Genomic DNA, 15,031 nt, shown 5'->3' on the forward strand with positions numbered 1-15,031 from the left:
CGTGAACGCCGCTTCTTGAGCCGCAGCGGCGGATCGATACCGACGATCAGGACGTGATCCACCGCTGCACGCTGACGTCACGCTGCTCGGTGCGCGTGAATGCGGCCGCGGTTGAAACTCAGCACCGGGACCAGAGGAGACAGGGAGGGGGCGGGGGGGGGGGGGGGGACCTCTCACGGAGCGTGTGCGTGGACGCGCGTGCACGGGAGTGTTTCGTCGTTTGTTGTTGATTTTATGTGTCGGCGCGTGCAGGATGTAGGAGCCGCCTGCTGGGAGAGGATGGACGCGTAACGGGACGGACCGAGCCAGCTGTGGCCTGATTCCCACCGCAACATCTGGCCGGTGAGTCGCGCTGGCCAGCGGGGCGGGCGGTCAGCTGGGCGCGGGCGCGGGCGGAGGCGGCGTGACCTCGTCCTTGGAATGGTTGATGTGCGCGTTTGACTGACAGGCTGTGTGTGGCTGGCGATGAAGGTTGTCGGGAAAAATCCCGAACGTGACCGGCTGTCAGTGTCGCTCCGGTGCCGGGGCCGTGCGGTGCCGTGCGGTGGTGTGTGTCAGAGGGTCCGCGGTGCAGCGGTGCCGAGGTCGCGCGGACGAGTGCGGGATTCTTCCTGGACGTGAATGTTCTTCCTGCCAGATGTGTGTTGCTCACGCTGCCTGTTCTCCTGCAGGGTCAGAGGGGGCGCCGAGGCAGCCGCGCAGCTCTGGACCATTTCGGGGTGATGGAGGAGGGGGAGGCGGAGGGGGGAGGGCCGGTGGCGGCCCCCAGTCAGGCGTCAGCCTCCCAGAGCACCACCAACAACCTCCTGGCTTCAGTCAAAGAGCAGGTACCACCAGCAGCACCCCGCACACCTTTAATCGGCCTTCCTGTGCCAGCGGATCCCACCAGGATCTGGTAGATTACAAAGATCCGATAGCCGTAATCTACCAGAGCTTCTCTGATGATGTCACATCCACATTTTCCTCTGTGTGTTGTTGATCCTCTCCAGACCCCCCCTTTTCCCCCCCCGTTTTTGAGGAAGTTTGCCGTTTTCATCCTTCTGCATCCGTGCCGCCCCTCACGTGTTCCCATTTTCCATTTCGCTCTCTTTATTTTGCACCGCGTGATCTCTAATTTGCCCCCAGTTTAGAGCTCATCTCCACATCTGTGGTTAAAGTTCTCTGAAGGCTCTGAGGGGATCAGACCAGGGATCCGAACTGGTGATCTTGGTGATGCTGAAGTCTTTTGGCCGTTGTCTCCGGTTCAGAGATGCAGGATTAAATCCTTGTGTGACAGATTCGAGCTGCTGAATATGGATGTGAAGCGTTTCTGACATGTTTCTGATGCTCATGGAAGCCGTCAGATGTTCATATTCACGCGGAGCTGCTCTGTGAACTTGTCGTCTGTCTTTGCTGTTACTTAAACCCTCGTCCCTCCATCCTGGTGGGAGTCTGTCTGTTCTGCTCCTAATTACACCTGGAAGGCGGCCATCCTCCCCCCAACACTCCCTCTCCTCCCTGGGTGACACCAAACTGGGCACGTTGCTATTTAAAGACCTGTGATGTGAAAGAAAAAGAGATCTGACATCTTTCTTCCAGACAAAATAATAAATAAATGGTGGCTCATTTCTGTCGGCTTCATCGGGATCTGTTTTGGTATCTTTCCCCCAGACTTAAAGGTTTTCCCGACCGACCTCCGCGTCGTTTTTTCCCGCTTCAACCTCCATTAAAGAGTCATAAATATATCTCAAACACACGTTCCTGTCAGCTAGCATGCTAATCCCAGGCTATCGCTTGTCATTTGTGTTTTTATTTATGTTTAACTAGAACATATATTGATGGCTTCCTGGTTTGTCCCTTAGTTTGAGACAAAAGCGTCTTAAAAGATGAACGTTAAGTAACTCCGCTGCACCTGCTTTCATCACAGAATAAAGGCGAGGTTTTCATCAAAAAAGTAGTGTGACTGGGTTTGGCTGCTCAGAGAGTTTACCCTCTGGATGGAATGTTTGAATTGGATGTTTGAATTTGTGATTCTTCTTTGAATTAGCCGCTGAGGGCTACTAGCGGTGCTAAATGCCATGGTTGGTAACGCCATTGTGTGGCCTGGCTGTATAATGTCTCCCACTCGCCTCTGGGCTGAAATGCCAGCAGTGACGCGCTGGAGTGTCCATGGAAATGTTAGACGAGACGTGCTAAATGGAGCACATCATCAGGGCCTGCTACTTTTCAATGCCGAGCCCATTAAAGGTGGGAGAGAGTGATCAACAGGAGAGCTCCTAGCAACGTTTGCTGTGGTTGCCCACAGATTTGTCACACGTGGAGGGAAAACATCCACGAATTCATCAAGTGAAGCAGGAAGTGCTGAGTTATTCTGTCTGGGCCTCATATCAGAAATGGTTGACAGAATTGTGGGTGTTCATGGTGCTTTGAGGTCCATTTCATTACCTTTTGTGGAGCTAAGTTCGCTCTTTCTGGTTTTAAGGCTGACGCGCTGCTTATTGTCCTCGTGTTGAAATAGGCCCGATGTCCAAGATCAATACAAGTGACAACTTAGTTTATGGTCACAACTTTTTGACAAATAAGAAAACAAAACAAACTGACAAAATGCAAGGACTGGAAACATTCTTCACCCCCCCCCCCCCGTAAAATGCTTTCCACTGAAATAAAAAGGAATAAAATAAATGAAACTCACGGATCAATAATCCAGTGAGGTATTAAAATTGTTGAACGCGTGTGGGTCTCGTATATCACAGCGCGGTTCCTGGGAGACGTGCGGCCCATAAGATCGGGACGCTTCATTACTTCACAATACGCAGCCGGTCGAATGAAACCCGACGTGCCAGCAAAAGCGTGGAGCGAGTGCAGTCAAACGCCGAGTCAGGCCAGGGCGCGCCCCCCCCCCCCCCCCCCTCCCTGTGACACCGGTGTCCAAGAGCACACAACTACAACCTGGATGATAGACAGCCTGAGCGGAGCTGAGGGAGGGGTCACACCCTCAGGGTGGGGATCTGAGGGTCCAACCTGCTGTGTGACATCTGTCCGGACCGGAGCGCGTCCGTCCCCCCGTGGCTGTAAAGAGAGAGCGCGTGCACGACTCAGCGGCTCCAGACTGTGCCGGGAAACCAGCCTGCGGGGCAACGGGAGGCCCGTTTTTCTTCTTTGGCTCCCAAATCAAAAGGGAAGAGAAAAGCTGCTCTTAGATTCCGTTTCGGCTCTTATCAGACATCTGAGGCTGTCTCCAGCTCCAGCTGCTCGTCCTCCCTTTGGTCTTTAAGCCCAGTTTATTTAACAACCACGCCGTCTCCCAGAACGCCTCAAAATCTGCCGCTTCCCAGCAGAAGTGGGAATAATCCCCGTTTCTCATCTCGGAGACGGCGGGTAGGAAACAAATCTGCCGACTGTTTCCTGAAATAAAACAATATGAGAAACCCGGAGATGGAGATGGTCCGTTTTTCTCCAACCACGCTCAACGCCAGCCTGCCGCCATCACCGCAGCGACACAGCAGGAGAACAGAAGCTCCCTGTCACGGCGCCGCGGCACGCCTCCAGGGACGGAGTCACGCCGCCTGGTGATGTCAGCGAGGACGGGCTCGGCCGTGCGAGGCTCGGCCTGATCCGTTGGTTCTGCTGTGTTGTCACGGTCCGGCCAGGACTCGTGTGATTCCTGTGGCGCCGCGTCCAACCGCAGCCCGCCGGCGGCAGGGGCGACTCCCGCTGTGGACGCGCTGGGCTGGATTCTGCCGCCGCTCCCCTGCCGCTCGGCTAACGGACCATTTGCTGATCGTGTTTTCGGAATAACGTAGAGAAATCAGGCCTCTTAACCGTCTTTGGCCGACGCGCGCGATGTGGCCTCATTCAACCTGCCAGGAGAGCAGCGATGGTGGGAGACGGGGGGTCTTTAGCTTTACTCGTCCAGCACGGGGCAAAAAGCCCCAAAATGGGAAGTAAAAAACATAAATGACACAGATGGAACCAAAAAAACACCTAAAGAGAGTTTAAAATACAGAACATCCTGTTCCCCCAGCATATCAATAATCTACTTTGAAGGTTTAGTAGAACTTTATATCCTGTCGCTGACGCTCAGAACTGGAGAACTGAAAGAAAACTCTGGCTTCAACATTAGATCAGAAGTAAGTTTTGCTTCCTCCCAGACTCATTCATTGCTTCCGAACATCGACCCGGAGGCTCACGAGACCAGTCAGGCACAGCTATGTGTCGAGCATCGCATAGGTCCGAGACCTGACCCCTGAGGAACTCCGTATGACTGTGGCACCATCAACTGCATCACCTTTACCATGACAACATGTTTCATCCCTGCTTTTCTGTCCTGTTTTTCCTTAAATGGGACCGTGTCTTTCTCTGTGTCGCCATGTGACAGCTGCTGAGACGCTCTGCTTTTTAATTTTGCTGCTGTAATGCTTTTTTTTTAACTGGTTTTAAACCCGCTAACAGGTTTAAAAAATGCCTGGCAGCTCCTGGAATCAGTCAAGTCCACCAGAACTCCTAAAGAGTTTCTGCTCTAATTCTGACTGACGTTAAATGCTCTTAATGCCGGGGCTCAGACGGCGGCGCCGTGCTGCTTGTAGCCGCGTAAACGCTGCCATTAGTGTCTCCTCACAGGAGCTCCAGTTTGAGAGACTGACGCGGGAGCTGGAGGAGGAACGCCAGATCGTGGCCAGCCAGCTGGAGAGGTGCATGCTGGAAGCAGAGTCTCCTGCAGGAGACAGTAGCAGGTAGATGCCTCCAGGGATGGCGGCGCTAAATGTCGTAAACAGGAAGTATCCGACAGCTGTTTTAGTGTTTATATTTGCTGCCACGCAGATGTGACCAAATAAATGTGATGCTGAATGTTGTAAAGGTCAAAGTTTCCTTCAGTCTGAAGGTCAAGAGGTCGTCAGGTGACTCCTGGAAACATAAATGCAGGCTGATGTTCATGTGTAGGATTGTTGGCAGGCGCCATCATGTTTTTGGTTGGTTGGTAACGTCTCCCCGGATACGTTTTATTGATTCACCTCTCCTTTCCTCCCCGTTCGCTCCTCCACCCAAGTTCCTCTCAGAAGTCGTTCGCATGGAGATCTGCAGGTATATTTTCAACTCTTTCACCGTTTTTATGCTTTCACCATCCGACTGGAAGCGAGTGGCCCTAATGTGGGTGGTTTACCCGCAGTTTCAGGCTGTAAATATCCAGTGGAGCCACCAGAATCTTCACAAACCCACCTGGTTTAGAACCAGCGTCTGTTTCTGATGATGCAGCTTTAAACCGCGTGTCTGTTGAACTTCAGGTGGAGAGTTTCAGGGCGGAGCCGCGGAGGCGTCGGGCTGTCCGAGCCGTCACCTGGAGGGGGAGGAGGGACTCTACCCGCCCGAGCCGGACTGCGCCTCCCTGCATGACAGTGAGGGTCTGTTCCACTCTGAAGAGCAGCAGCTCCTTCCTGCAGCCTCAGACACCAAAAACAAGGAATTCCTGCTTCGGAATGTTAGAAAAAACGCCTCATCTGAGGTGTTTTAGGCAGATTTCAACCCCAGAATGCTCTTTATATCCAAATACAGCTGAAATTCAGCTCCCGAGCTTCTCGGTTCCTCTCGACCTGTCTTCCATCCGTGGAACCTTCCAGAAATGTTAAAAATATCCCAGCATGCTCGCTGCTCCTCAGCTGGAGGACAGTTGGTGTCTGTACTGAAGCTGGAGAGGCTGCAGGAGCGCCGATGCTCAATGCCTACGTGCACGTGCATGTTCACGCTCGCGCGTATCTAAGGAGTAGGAAAACAAAGATGTTTAAACGCTCTCTCCCGCCAGGCTCCGGGGGTCACTCTGCCCACATGACCTCATACTCCGACAGCGGTTACCAGGACAGCAGCGTCAGTCACTATAGCAACCAGAACGTGGTGCGCACAGAACCCCGGTCCTCGCTGTCGAGGAGCCCACGAGCCGAGGGTCAAACGTCCGGGCAGGTGAGCCTCATGACGGAACTCTGCTTTAAAGGGCCGGTTCACCCAGCACCACCCCCGTCCTCTCCCCAGCTGTCCAGTCGGATGTTGCGGCGGATGACGTCCCTCCCGTCCAGCAGTCAGTCTCCAGGCTGCGGCACCGTCTCGCCGTCCCGGATATCCCTGCGCACGTCTCAGGGCAGCACCTACGACTCGCCGATTCTCTCCGAGCCCAAACCTCTGGCTGCCGTGTTCCCCGGCACCAGCATGCCGCCGTCCTGCCCCTCGCCGCTGTCCCCGACCGATGGCGTCCCGGCGCTGGACAGAGGAGGGAGTGGCCGCCTGGGCTCCACCTTCTCACTGGTGGAGGGGAGGGGCTTGATGGGTTCCCCGCTGCGTTCCGGAATGACGGCGGTCCCGCAGCACTACGGAACCACGCTGCCTCGACAGAGCCAGCCGCTGGTGTACGGAGCCGACCCGTACGGGCTTTACCAGAAGAGCGCTTTGCCCCGCCCCGACAGCCTGATAGGTCAGTCACATGACTCCGTCTAACTATCCCACAGCTCGCGCTTCCTGGACCGGAAGACCGCCAAGAACCTTTATGTGTCCCTTCGGATGCTTTTCCATCTTCACTTTTGTTTCCGCCCTTTTCTGGGGTGATGTGATCAGAGCTAGCGTGTTAGCGCGGCGAGTGGGAACATTAATGAGGTCATTTCATTTTTAATGTGCTGTTTGTTGACCACGAAGCCCGTTTTTAACGCCAACGACCAACATTTAAGCGCAGCAACATGTGTCGAGCACCAGATAAATTATAATCTGGATTAATATTTGATCAAGCGGGTTAGAAAATGTGTTTGAATAAGAAATTTGAATCACGGACACGTGATGAATGATTTCAGGCAAAAACAAGTCATCGCTAGCTGAATGAAACTTGGACGTGAATGCGCTTTCCCATCATGCTCTCTGTTCCTATAAGCCCCTCCCACTGACCCACATACTGTAGTTTTTCATCAAAAAGCCCCTCTGGAAAGTCAGCATGTGATTATCTGCTGTTTTACTCCAACGCTGTATTATGACAACGCACGCATGTGTGTGTGTGTGCATGTGTGTGTGTTTTGTCCCTGCAGGCCTTCACAGCTCGTACGCCGCTCACGCAGGGCAGATGGACGCCGAGCTGAGGGCGCCGTTGTCTCCAGACTGTCACATGACTCCTGTGTTCGATGAGCGGACCTTCCACAGCCCCGTTTACCACAGCCCCGCCCACGAGGCCCAGGGCACCCTCTACAGGAGCAACACGGGTACTGCAACACACACACACACACACACACACACACACACACACACACACACACACACACACACACACACACACACACACATTAACCTGCAGATATGCTACAGAATGACCATGTTTCAGGTCCTGGCTGTTTTCTATGGATCCCTCAACAGCATTTCTCTAAATTTAAGATTTTAATTCCATTTCTCTGGCCTCCTGATCCGTTTTCACCCCCCCCCCCAGGTGTGGGGACCCTCCCTCGGACCTTGAGTCATTGCGGCACTCTGCCATACCAAAGAAGCAGCTATGGATTGGCTAACGCGGGGCTGTTCGTGGACTCCTACAGGCTCTCCGGAGAACCTGTATTCTCCCACCGTCACTCTGATCTGGTGGACCGGGTCACCACTCGTACCCCGTCCATCGAGAGCATCCACAAGGACCCCAGGTACCGACCCCTTCATAAAACTAACTCACAAGCTGTCTGTTAGCTTGTGTGAGGACATTTTACTTTCTTGGCCAGAGTAATTTGTAAAAAAAAAACATATCCATCATCATAAAATAAGCAGAAATTCACTTCTGGTCTTGAGCTAATCTTATATCTATCAGGTTAGCATGCTAACCTTTGTTGTGTTTTGTTTTAGCCTAGCGTAGCATGCATTTCTGTCTGTTTCAGGGAATTTGCGTGGCGCGACCCCGAACTTCCTGAGGTGATCCACATGCTGCAGCATCACTTCCCGTCGGTGCAGGCCAACGCCGCCGCCTACCTGCAGCACCTGTGCTACGGAGACAACCAGATCAAAGTGGAGGTGAGGCGGCGGCTCGCGGAGTGAAACACGAAACTACCGGAAACACGAAACTACCGGAAACACAGTGTTTTACAGCGATTTCACCCTGAAACGTTTCAATTTTTTTTCCTTCCAAAGTTTATTCTCAGCTCACAATGTGACTTTAGTTTTTCTTGCCAAGATGATGAGCCAAAGCTCCATCTGTTAAATCCTTCGCAGTTGCCAAAATACGAGCGTGTCGACAAACTCGTCAGCGCCGATTTTCAGCAGAAGGTGACTTTTTTAAGTTTGTCCCAGTGAGACGATCAGTTGAAGATCAAAGGAACGAATGTTCATAAATACTCGAAAATGCAAAATAAGTATCAGATACTTGCTCCAGTTTCAGGGGCGTCGAACTGCACGAGCTGGCTGAAGGTGGACAAATGTCTTCAGGTCTGGTATCAGGAACTGTGTGACTGGTTCTCAGGTGTGCCACCTGGGCGGGATCCAGCACCTGGTGGACCAGCTGGACCACAAAGTACCAGAGGTCCAGAAGAGCGCCTGCGGGGCCCTGAGGAACCTGGTCTACGGGAAAGCCAGCGACAACAACAAGGTGGCGCTGAGGAACTGCGGGGGCGTTCCGGCTCTGCTGCGGCTGCTCAGAAAAACCACTGACAATGAAGTGCGAGAGCTGGTCACCGGTACGTCTGCTTCCACTGACGTGTTGGCAGAGTGCATCATGGGTAATAGAACAGAAGTATAACAGCTAATAAACAGTGAGTCACAGATGCCTGCTGGGAAATCTGTGTGTGCGCGGGAGCTCCACGCCACGTTAGCGTGGATCAGCTGGTCTGTGGGAGGTGTCGTCAGTGCAATCCTCCGGACAGATGCTAAGCTAACGTGTTTGGAAACAGGAAGTGGCTGACAGCCAATGACAACCGCTTGTTCAGTTTGCCGCAGAACTTTAGGATCGTGTTTTTCACACTTGTGTTAAAATGGAGAAATTGGAACTTAAAATTGAATCAACAAATAATTTTGGATGCAACTTTGTGATGTTGTGGCCAGTTTTGGGCATTCAAAGCTACACAGATGGACCCTCTTCTGCTCATCTCAGGCGTCCTCTGGAACCTGTCCTCATGTGACGCTGTGAAGATGACCATCATCCGCGACGCGCTGACCACGCTGACCAACACGGTGGTCATCCCGCACTCAGGCTGGAGCAGCGTCTCCCAGCGGGACGACCACAGGGTCAAGTTCCAGTCGTCCATGCTGCTACGCAACACCACCGGCTGTCTGAGGTAAAAACCAACGCACCCTCTGTGCTCCGCGGTGCCTCCGCTGGCGCCTCCTCTGATTCCACCGTCGTGTTTGTCAGCCAGACTCACCAACAGAAGTGTGCCGCAGTCCTGCGACGGCATCGGTGATTTGAGTGTGTTTGAGCGCAGATGTTTGTGGAGCTTCAGATCCTTCTGTGTTCTTCCGTCACCTCCACACTGCTGTGTTCAGCTCACTTAGCGATGCAGCGGTTTCCCTTTTGACTGCCTGCTGTCAATTTTAAGTCATGAAGGTCTCCGCGCGGAGGAAATGGGAAGTAAATCAACTGCGTGGGAATGACTGGAATATCCGTCCCAGTCAGACAACATCTACCAGCACCAGCCAAAAACACTGGCAGAGCTCCACTACGCCCGGCAGCTTGTGTTTGCTAGTCAACGGCTGTCACACAGCTAGCTAACCTCTGCCTGTACTGAGTATCACAAGCCAGAGTAAGCTAACGGTTGTCAGCAGATTCTATCCCTGGTAGCTAACAAATCCAATCATCTGTTACAACGGTGCTCCCGCAGTGCTAGCCAATTTAAGCTAGCTAAAGAAAGTAACATCTTTTACAGGTAGGTGGAAAAACAGCGAGCTAATATTGACCAAGATGATGTTTCCTGGATAAACGTCTGCCAGCCAGGGGATGTTTGCCAAAGCTCAGCATGTCTTTATATTATGTGCTAAAGCTAACGAATATCCCACAGGGAGTCTGTAGCCCGGCTTTTTAACCCTGACACAGCAGTTCTAGCCACTGGTAGTGTCACACCTGCTCCTGCTGCCAAGCTACTATATTTCTGGTTCTTTGACAAGAGACGAGCGCCGTTATTGACCACCTCGTTAGCAGCCGTGGTCACCTGACGGCATCGTGGAAGCTGATGATCTGCTTCCAGCTGGAGAGGAAACCAGCATTCAACATCCCTCCGCCCTCCCGCCGAGGCCGTAGATTAATGGTATAGAAATGCATTGTGGGATTTTCCTGCCATCGACTGTTGTCAGCGCACCGTGGCAGCAGCTGGACCTTCCTATTGGATGATCAGCTCCTCCTTTACTGTCTCCAGGCAGTTTTTAAAGCCAGGCTCTGGGATACAGTACACACTGCAGCTGAGTCTGTGTGCGTGTGCGTGTGTGTGTGTGTGCGCGCGTGTGTGTGCGCGTGTGTGTGTGTGTGTTTGTTAGGAACCTGAGCTCAGCAGGAGAGGAAGCGAGGAGTCAGCTGCGCTGCTGTGAAGGTCTGGTAGATTCACTGCTTCACATCCTCAAAGTCTGTGTCAACACGGCGGACTATGACAGCAAGGTGCCCCCCCCCCCCCCCCCCCCCCCCCCCCCCCCCACACACCATTGCATTGCACATCTTTATGAGAACTTTCATAACCATGAACATCCTCCAGCTCCTCACCCTAACCATCACCCCTGACCTTAATCTAAACCAGGCCTGACCCTTCCCACACACCTTTGGAGTTAAAAGTCCACATGGTTGCCATGACAGCAGTTATTGCTGCCTCATGTTAGAATAATTTCTCATTATGGTGGAATTCGCTAAAGGATTTTAATCTTTGTTCTTGTTAAGAATTCCAAACTACATGTTTAGAAAAGGTGAATCATCCAAAGGAATCTGGTTAAAATCAAAAGAAAAATGACAGAAGGCAAAGTGGGAGACTTCCTATTGGGTTTAGGTGGCTCATGTGTTGGTACCTGGTCCTGGTCCTGGTCCTGGTCCTGGTCCTGGTCCTGGTCCTGGTCCTGGCCATTAACTGTGAGATTGTCTTTGCTGAACACACTCCCGTCTCACGCCAGATCGTGGAGAACAGCGTCTGCACCCTGAGGAACCTCTCCTATCGTCTGGAGGTGGAGATGCCCTCCTCTCGTCTCCTCGGAAACCAGGAGCTGGACAACCTGCTGGGCTTCTCCTCCCCTGTCAAGGAGCTGGATTACTTGTGCTGGGGCAAAAGGAGGCGGGGCCGCAAGAGGGGTGGCTGGCCCGATGAGAAGGTCATCAATAAATACCAGAAATCAACTGTTTAAAATGTTCTAAATGCTTAAATGAACGATGCTAAGCTAATGTGTTTGTTCTAGTGGGATGGCGTGGGACCATTCCCGGGTTTGTCTCAGCCTATGAGAGGGGCGGAGCTTCTGTGGCACCCGGTGGTGGTGAAGCCGTACCTCAACCTGCTCGCTGAGAGTTCCAATCCAGCCACGCTCGAGGGCGCCGCGGGCTCCCTGCAGAACCTGTCCGCTGGGAACTGGAAGGTGTGTGGCGCTCCGACTGCTTCGGTCCGACTGTAACGCAGAGTTTAACGCACGGCGTGCTCAGTTCTCAGCTTACATCCGAGCGGCGGTGCGAAAAGAAAAAGGTCTCCCCATCCTGGTGGAGCTGCTGAGGATGGACAACGACCGCGTCGTCTGCTCCGTGGCCACGGCGCTCCGCAACATGGCCCTGGACAGTCGCAATAAGGAGCTGATTGGTACACACACACACACACACACACACACACACACACGTTGTCATTTGAACCAAAATGAGCTGAAACGAGGACTCCTGCCCCCCCATGGCTCAGTTCCCCCCATTCATCTCACTGAGTCTCATCAGCGGGGCTGCAGCGCCCCCCTGTGGAGAACAGGTGATAATAGCTAAAAACCAGCTGGTTCAAACCTGATAACAGTTTTAACGATCGTATGTTGCCACGGATGTATCACGAGACGTGAACTGTGTGGTTTAAAGTCAGACTTGTGTCGACCTTTGGGTGTCTCGGCACCCCAGAATATCTTTATCCTTCTTCAGTCGGTCTCACCGTGTCCGTCTCCCTCGTCAGGTAAGTATGCCATGCGGGACCTGGTGAACCGGTTACCTGGCAACAGTCCATCGGTGCTCTCAGATGACACGGTGGCGTCGGTGTGCTGCACGCTGCACGAGGTCACCAGCCGAAACATGGAGAACGCCAAAGCTTTAGCCGACAGCGGCGGCATAGAGAAGCTGGTGGAGATCAGCAAAGGCCGGGGGAAAGGGTAGGAAGCACAAGCACGTCTGCAGCCCCTTAATGAGGCACAACAGGTGAAGGTGTGTCCTGATGATGGCATTGATGGCGGCGCAGGTACTCGATGAAGGTGGTGAAGGCAGCAGCTCAGGTGTTGAACACGCTGTGGCAGTACAGGGAGCTGAGGACCCTGTACAAACAGGTGAGGACCTGCAGGACCTCCTGGGGTTTCGGTGCGCTCCGGCTTCTGTGTGGGTTGCCGTCGGTAGTTTACCGAAGCCTTTTGTGCAGGATGGCTGGAACTACACCCACTTTGTCACGCCCGTCTCCACTCTGGAGCGAGACCGGTACCTCTCGCAGCCCGCGCTGCCCACCAGCCCCATGCGGACGTCACCCGTCATCGTTTCAGGTGATTCGATCGGCCCCGGCTGTCAAACGCTGCGTCCGGAAGAGGCAGAACTTCCTGTTTAGACCTGTGTTTTTCCTCAGGGGGCAGCGCCACGTCCTCGCCAGCCATGCTGGGCTTCAGGAGACACAGTTCTAACTACCAGAGAGCGCAGTCATCTATGCAACTGGACACGTTCTACGAGGACAACAGTTTACACAAGCGGCAGCACACAGGTTTGCTCTGTGGTGTTCCTCAGGGATGTGTGTCGGAAGCCTTGTCATTTGTCTAAGTTCTGCTGTTCTTCTGTTGGTCCTGTTGGACATCAGGGTCCGAGAAGAAACCTCCGTACTTCATTGGAACGTACTCGTCACAGTCAGGGGAGGATCTGAGAAGGTCCCAGGTGAGAGTTTTCTTTCATCACCAGTTCCAGTCATGCGTGGTCATGTGATCCCAGCACAAAACCTTGGTGGCAGCTGCTTGGCGCCATGCTAATTACCTCTGAATGCTCCTTCCAGCACACAGAGCCATTTTACGATGAACCTGACAGGAAGAACTACAACAGCTACAGAATGTACCTGTCATCCCCGCAAGGCTACAGCGAGGAGCACTACGAGGACGAGCCGGGCCGCCTCACCCCCTCCTCTCCCGATGGCTACGCTGGCCAGTCGCTCCATTTCAAAGCCAAAACCAACTATGTCGATTTCTACTCCACCACACGGAGGCCTTCCAGCAGGGGGGACAAGTTCAGTGGCTCCCCCGATTCCTGGGTGTGAAACAACCCCGCAGCGGTCTACGCCTTTAGTTTACGACTAGTTTCGCTAAACGTGGACTATGCGAGTGTTTGTGTGTTGATCTGAACACTCGCCCTGACTTGGCTGGTTGACTGTGAAGATAACAATGCAGATAAACACGAAATTCTTTTTTTTAATTTTTTTTATTTGAAAACCTAGAAAGCTTCTAGTCTTCTAATAAACCAAGCAGTTGCTAAATGGCGCCCCCTGCTGGTGGCCCCCGTCGTGCGCTATGAACTACTGTAGTTTTCTTCATCTTTTCTCTGTTCCTGCATCACTTTAGCTTCTTTCAACGCCAGTGGAACCTCTGGCATTATGGGAAATGTAGTTATTTTCACAGTGGCATTCTGCCTTGTGAAGGTTCATCTTCATAAAAATATGCTTTTATTAAGTATAAAAGTTATGACCAATCTAAAAGTAAAATTAATCGCTCCTCTCAGATTTGAATGAACACTAATTCTCAGATTTGGTGAACACTTTTTGAGGCTTTGACACTTTGTTTTGTGAAGCATAAACTAAAAATGTATCTGCATTTTTACGAGCACGGTCTGGCTTCCATTTGTCAGTTTAAAGCTGCTGAATCTCACAGTCGTGGAGGTCGGTTTTCTTCGCATCAGTAAATATGTGCAGTTTAAATATCCTTCGCCACCATCGGCAGCCATCAGAGCCTCAGAGAAGCGGGTCACACGTGTCACCGGTGGCTTTTCTGTGTGCAGTATCTCGTAGTGTGTGAAATATGTGAAAAACGTGAAAATCTTTGTACAGACGACATGATCGGACTGTCCTGTTACACTGTTGTGCCCCAGTAGAACTTTCTATGTGACTGTGTGAAGATGAGTTTTCTATGATTTATTATTTTTGTTAATTTTACTCGTGAGCCAAATAATGTCTGTTCTGTCCCAACCTGATGAAGATAATGTGCAATATCACTGAGGGAAATCTGTGTATCGAGATTAAAGATGAAACCATGACCAGAAAACAACTAACTTTTCTGTCTTATAGTTTAAAATATTTTTGAAGGCAAACAGATGTGAAGGTATGAAGGACCGAGGCCACAAGTGAGGAAAACATCCTTCCACCAAGGAGAGTGTGTGTATTATTGTAAAAAAAAACCAAAAAAAAAAACCCCGAGGACCTTTGTGGGAAGCGAGGACATTCTGATCTTCACATTTTCAAAAGTCTGTTTAAAGGTTGAGAGGTACTTTTATGGTTGAGGTTAGAATTGGGGGTTAGTTGTGATTATTAGTCAGGGACCGGTGAATACATTAGAAAGTCCCCACAAAGATACAAGGATAGCTCTTGTGTGTGAATGCACTTCTGATGGTTCAACTCTCATGTTGTTCAATTTTAACTTAAGAATTCTCCAGCTTGAAATTCAAAAGGCCCATAAGAAGGAGCTCTGTTCGAAGCCCCGGTGGCCTTGTGGGAAAGAGCGCGACCGTACGTCGCTGGTTGAGCAGCGTTCAAGTCCCGCTGGGGGGTAGAGGAGGGGGCCGTGTCCCCTCCCGAAGCTTCGGAGGGTTAAACTATAACTATATAACTAGATGTAGTATTTCAAACCACAAACACAGCTGCAAAGATTAAAGGACGTATAAACCTCAAATAAGAAGGTTGTTATA

General features: G+C 51.9%; 1 protein-coding gene across 1 annotated transcript; it reads left to right on the forward strand.

The window, feature by feature from the left end:
• Nucleotides 1–159: 159 nt before the first annotated feature.
• On the forward strand, nucleotides 160–14,398 carry LOC101067245 (plakophilin-4-like). Its single transcript, XM_029840410.1, has 22 exons — nucleotides 160–342; nucleotides 672–827; nucleotides 4,600–4,712; nucleotides 5,027–5,061; nucleotides 5,262–5,378; nucleotides 5,777–5,931; nucleotides 6,001–6,436; nucleotides 7,035–7,205; nucleotides 7,427–7,628; nucleotides 7,857–7,989; nucleotides 8,435–8,648; nucleotides 9,062–9,245; nucleotides 10,438–10,555; nucleotides 11,056–11,250; nucleotides 11,335–11,508; nucleotides 11,573–11,723; nucleotides 12,072–12,264; nucleotides 12,351–12,435; nucleotides 12,525–12,642; nucleotides 12,723–12,854; nucleotides 12,948–13,021; nucleotides 13,137–14,398. Exons 2-22 carry the CDS (start codon nucleotides 723–725, stop codon nucleotides 13,392–13,394), a joined length of 3,363 nt encoding a protein of 1,120 aa, XP_029696270.1. The 5' UTR covers nucleotides 160–342; nucleotides 672–722; the 3' UTR covers nucleotides 13,395–14,398.
• Nucleotides 14,399–15,031: the final 633 nt, after the last annotated feature.

This window comes from Takifugu rubripes, chromosome 8 (genome assembly GCF_901000725.2).
Source record: "Takifugu rubripes chromosome 8, fTakRub1.2, whole genome shotgun sequence".
Classification (NCBI taxonomy): domain Eukaryota; kingdom Metazoa; phylum Chordata; class Actinopteri; order Tetraodontiformes; family Tetraodontidae; genus Takifugu; species Takifugu rubripes.

Coding starts and splice junctions, on each gene's coding strand:
- LOC101067245 (XM_029840410.1), top strand. CDS start 723: ATGGAGGAGGGGGAGGCGGAGGGGGGAGGGCCGGTGGCGGCCCCCAGT. Junction 7,206..7,426: donor CCTCTACAGGAGCAACACGG/GTACTGCAACAC, acceptor CCCCCCCCCCAG/GTGTGGGGACCCTCCCTCGG. Junction 11,251..11,334: donor GTGGCTGGCCCGATGAGAAG/GTCATCAATAAA, acceptor TGTTTGTTCTAG/TGGGATGGCGTGGGACCATT.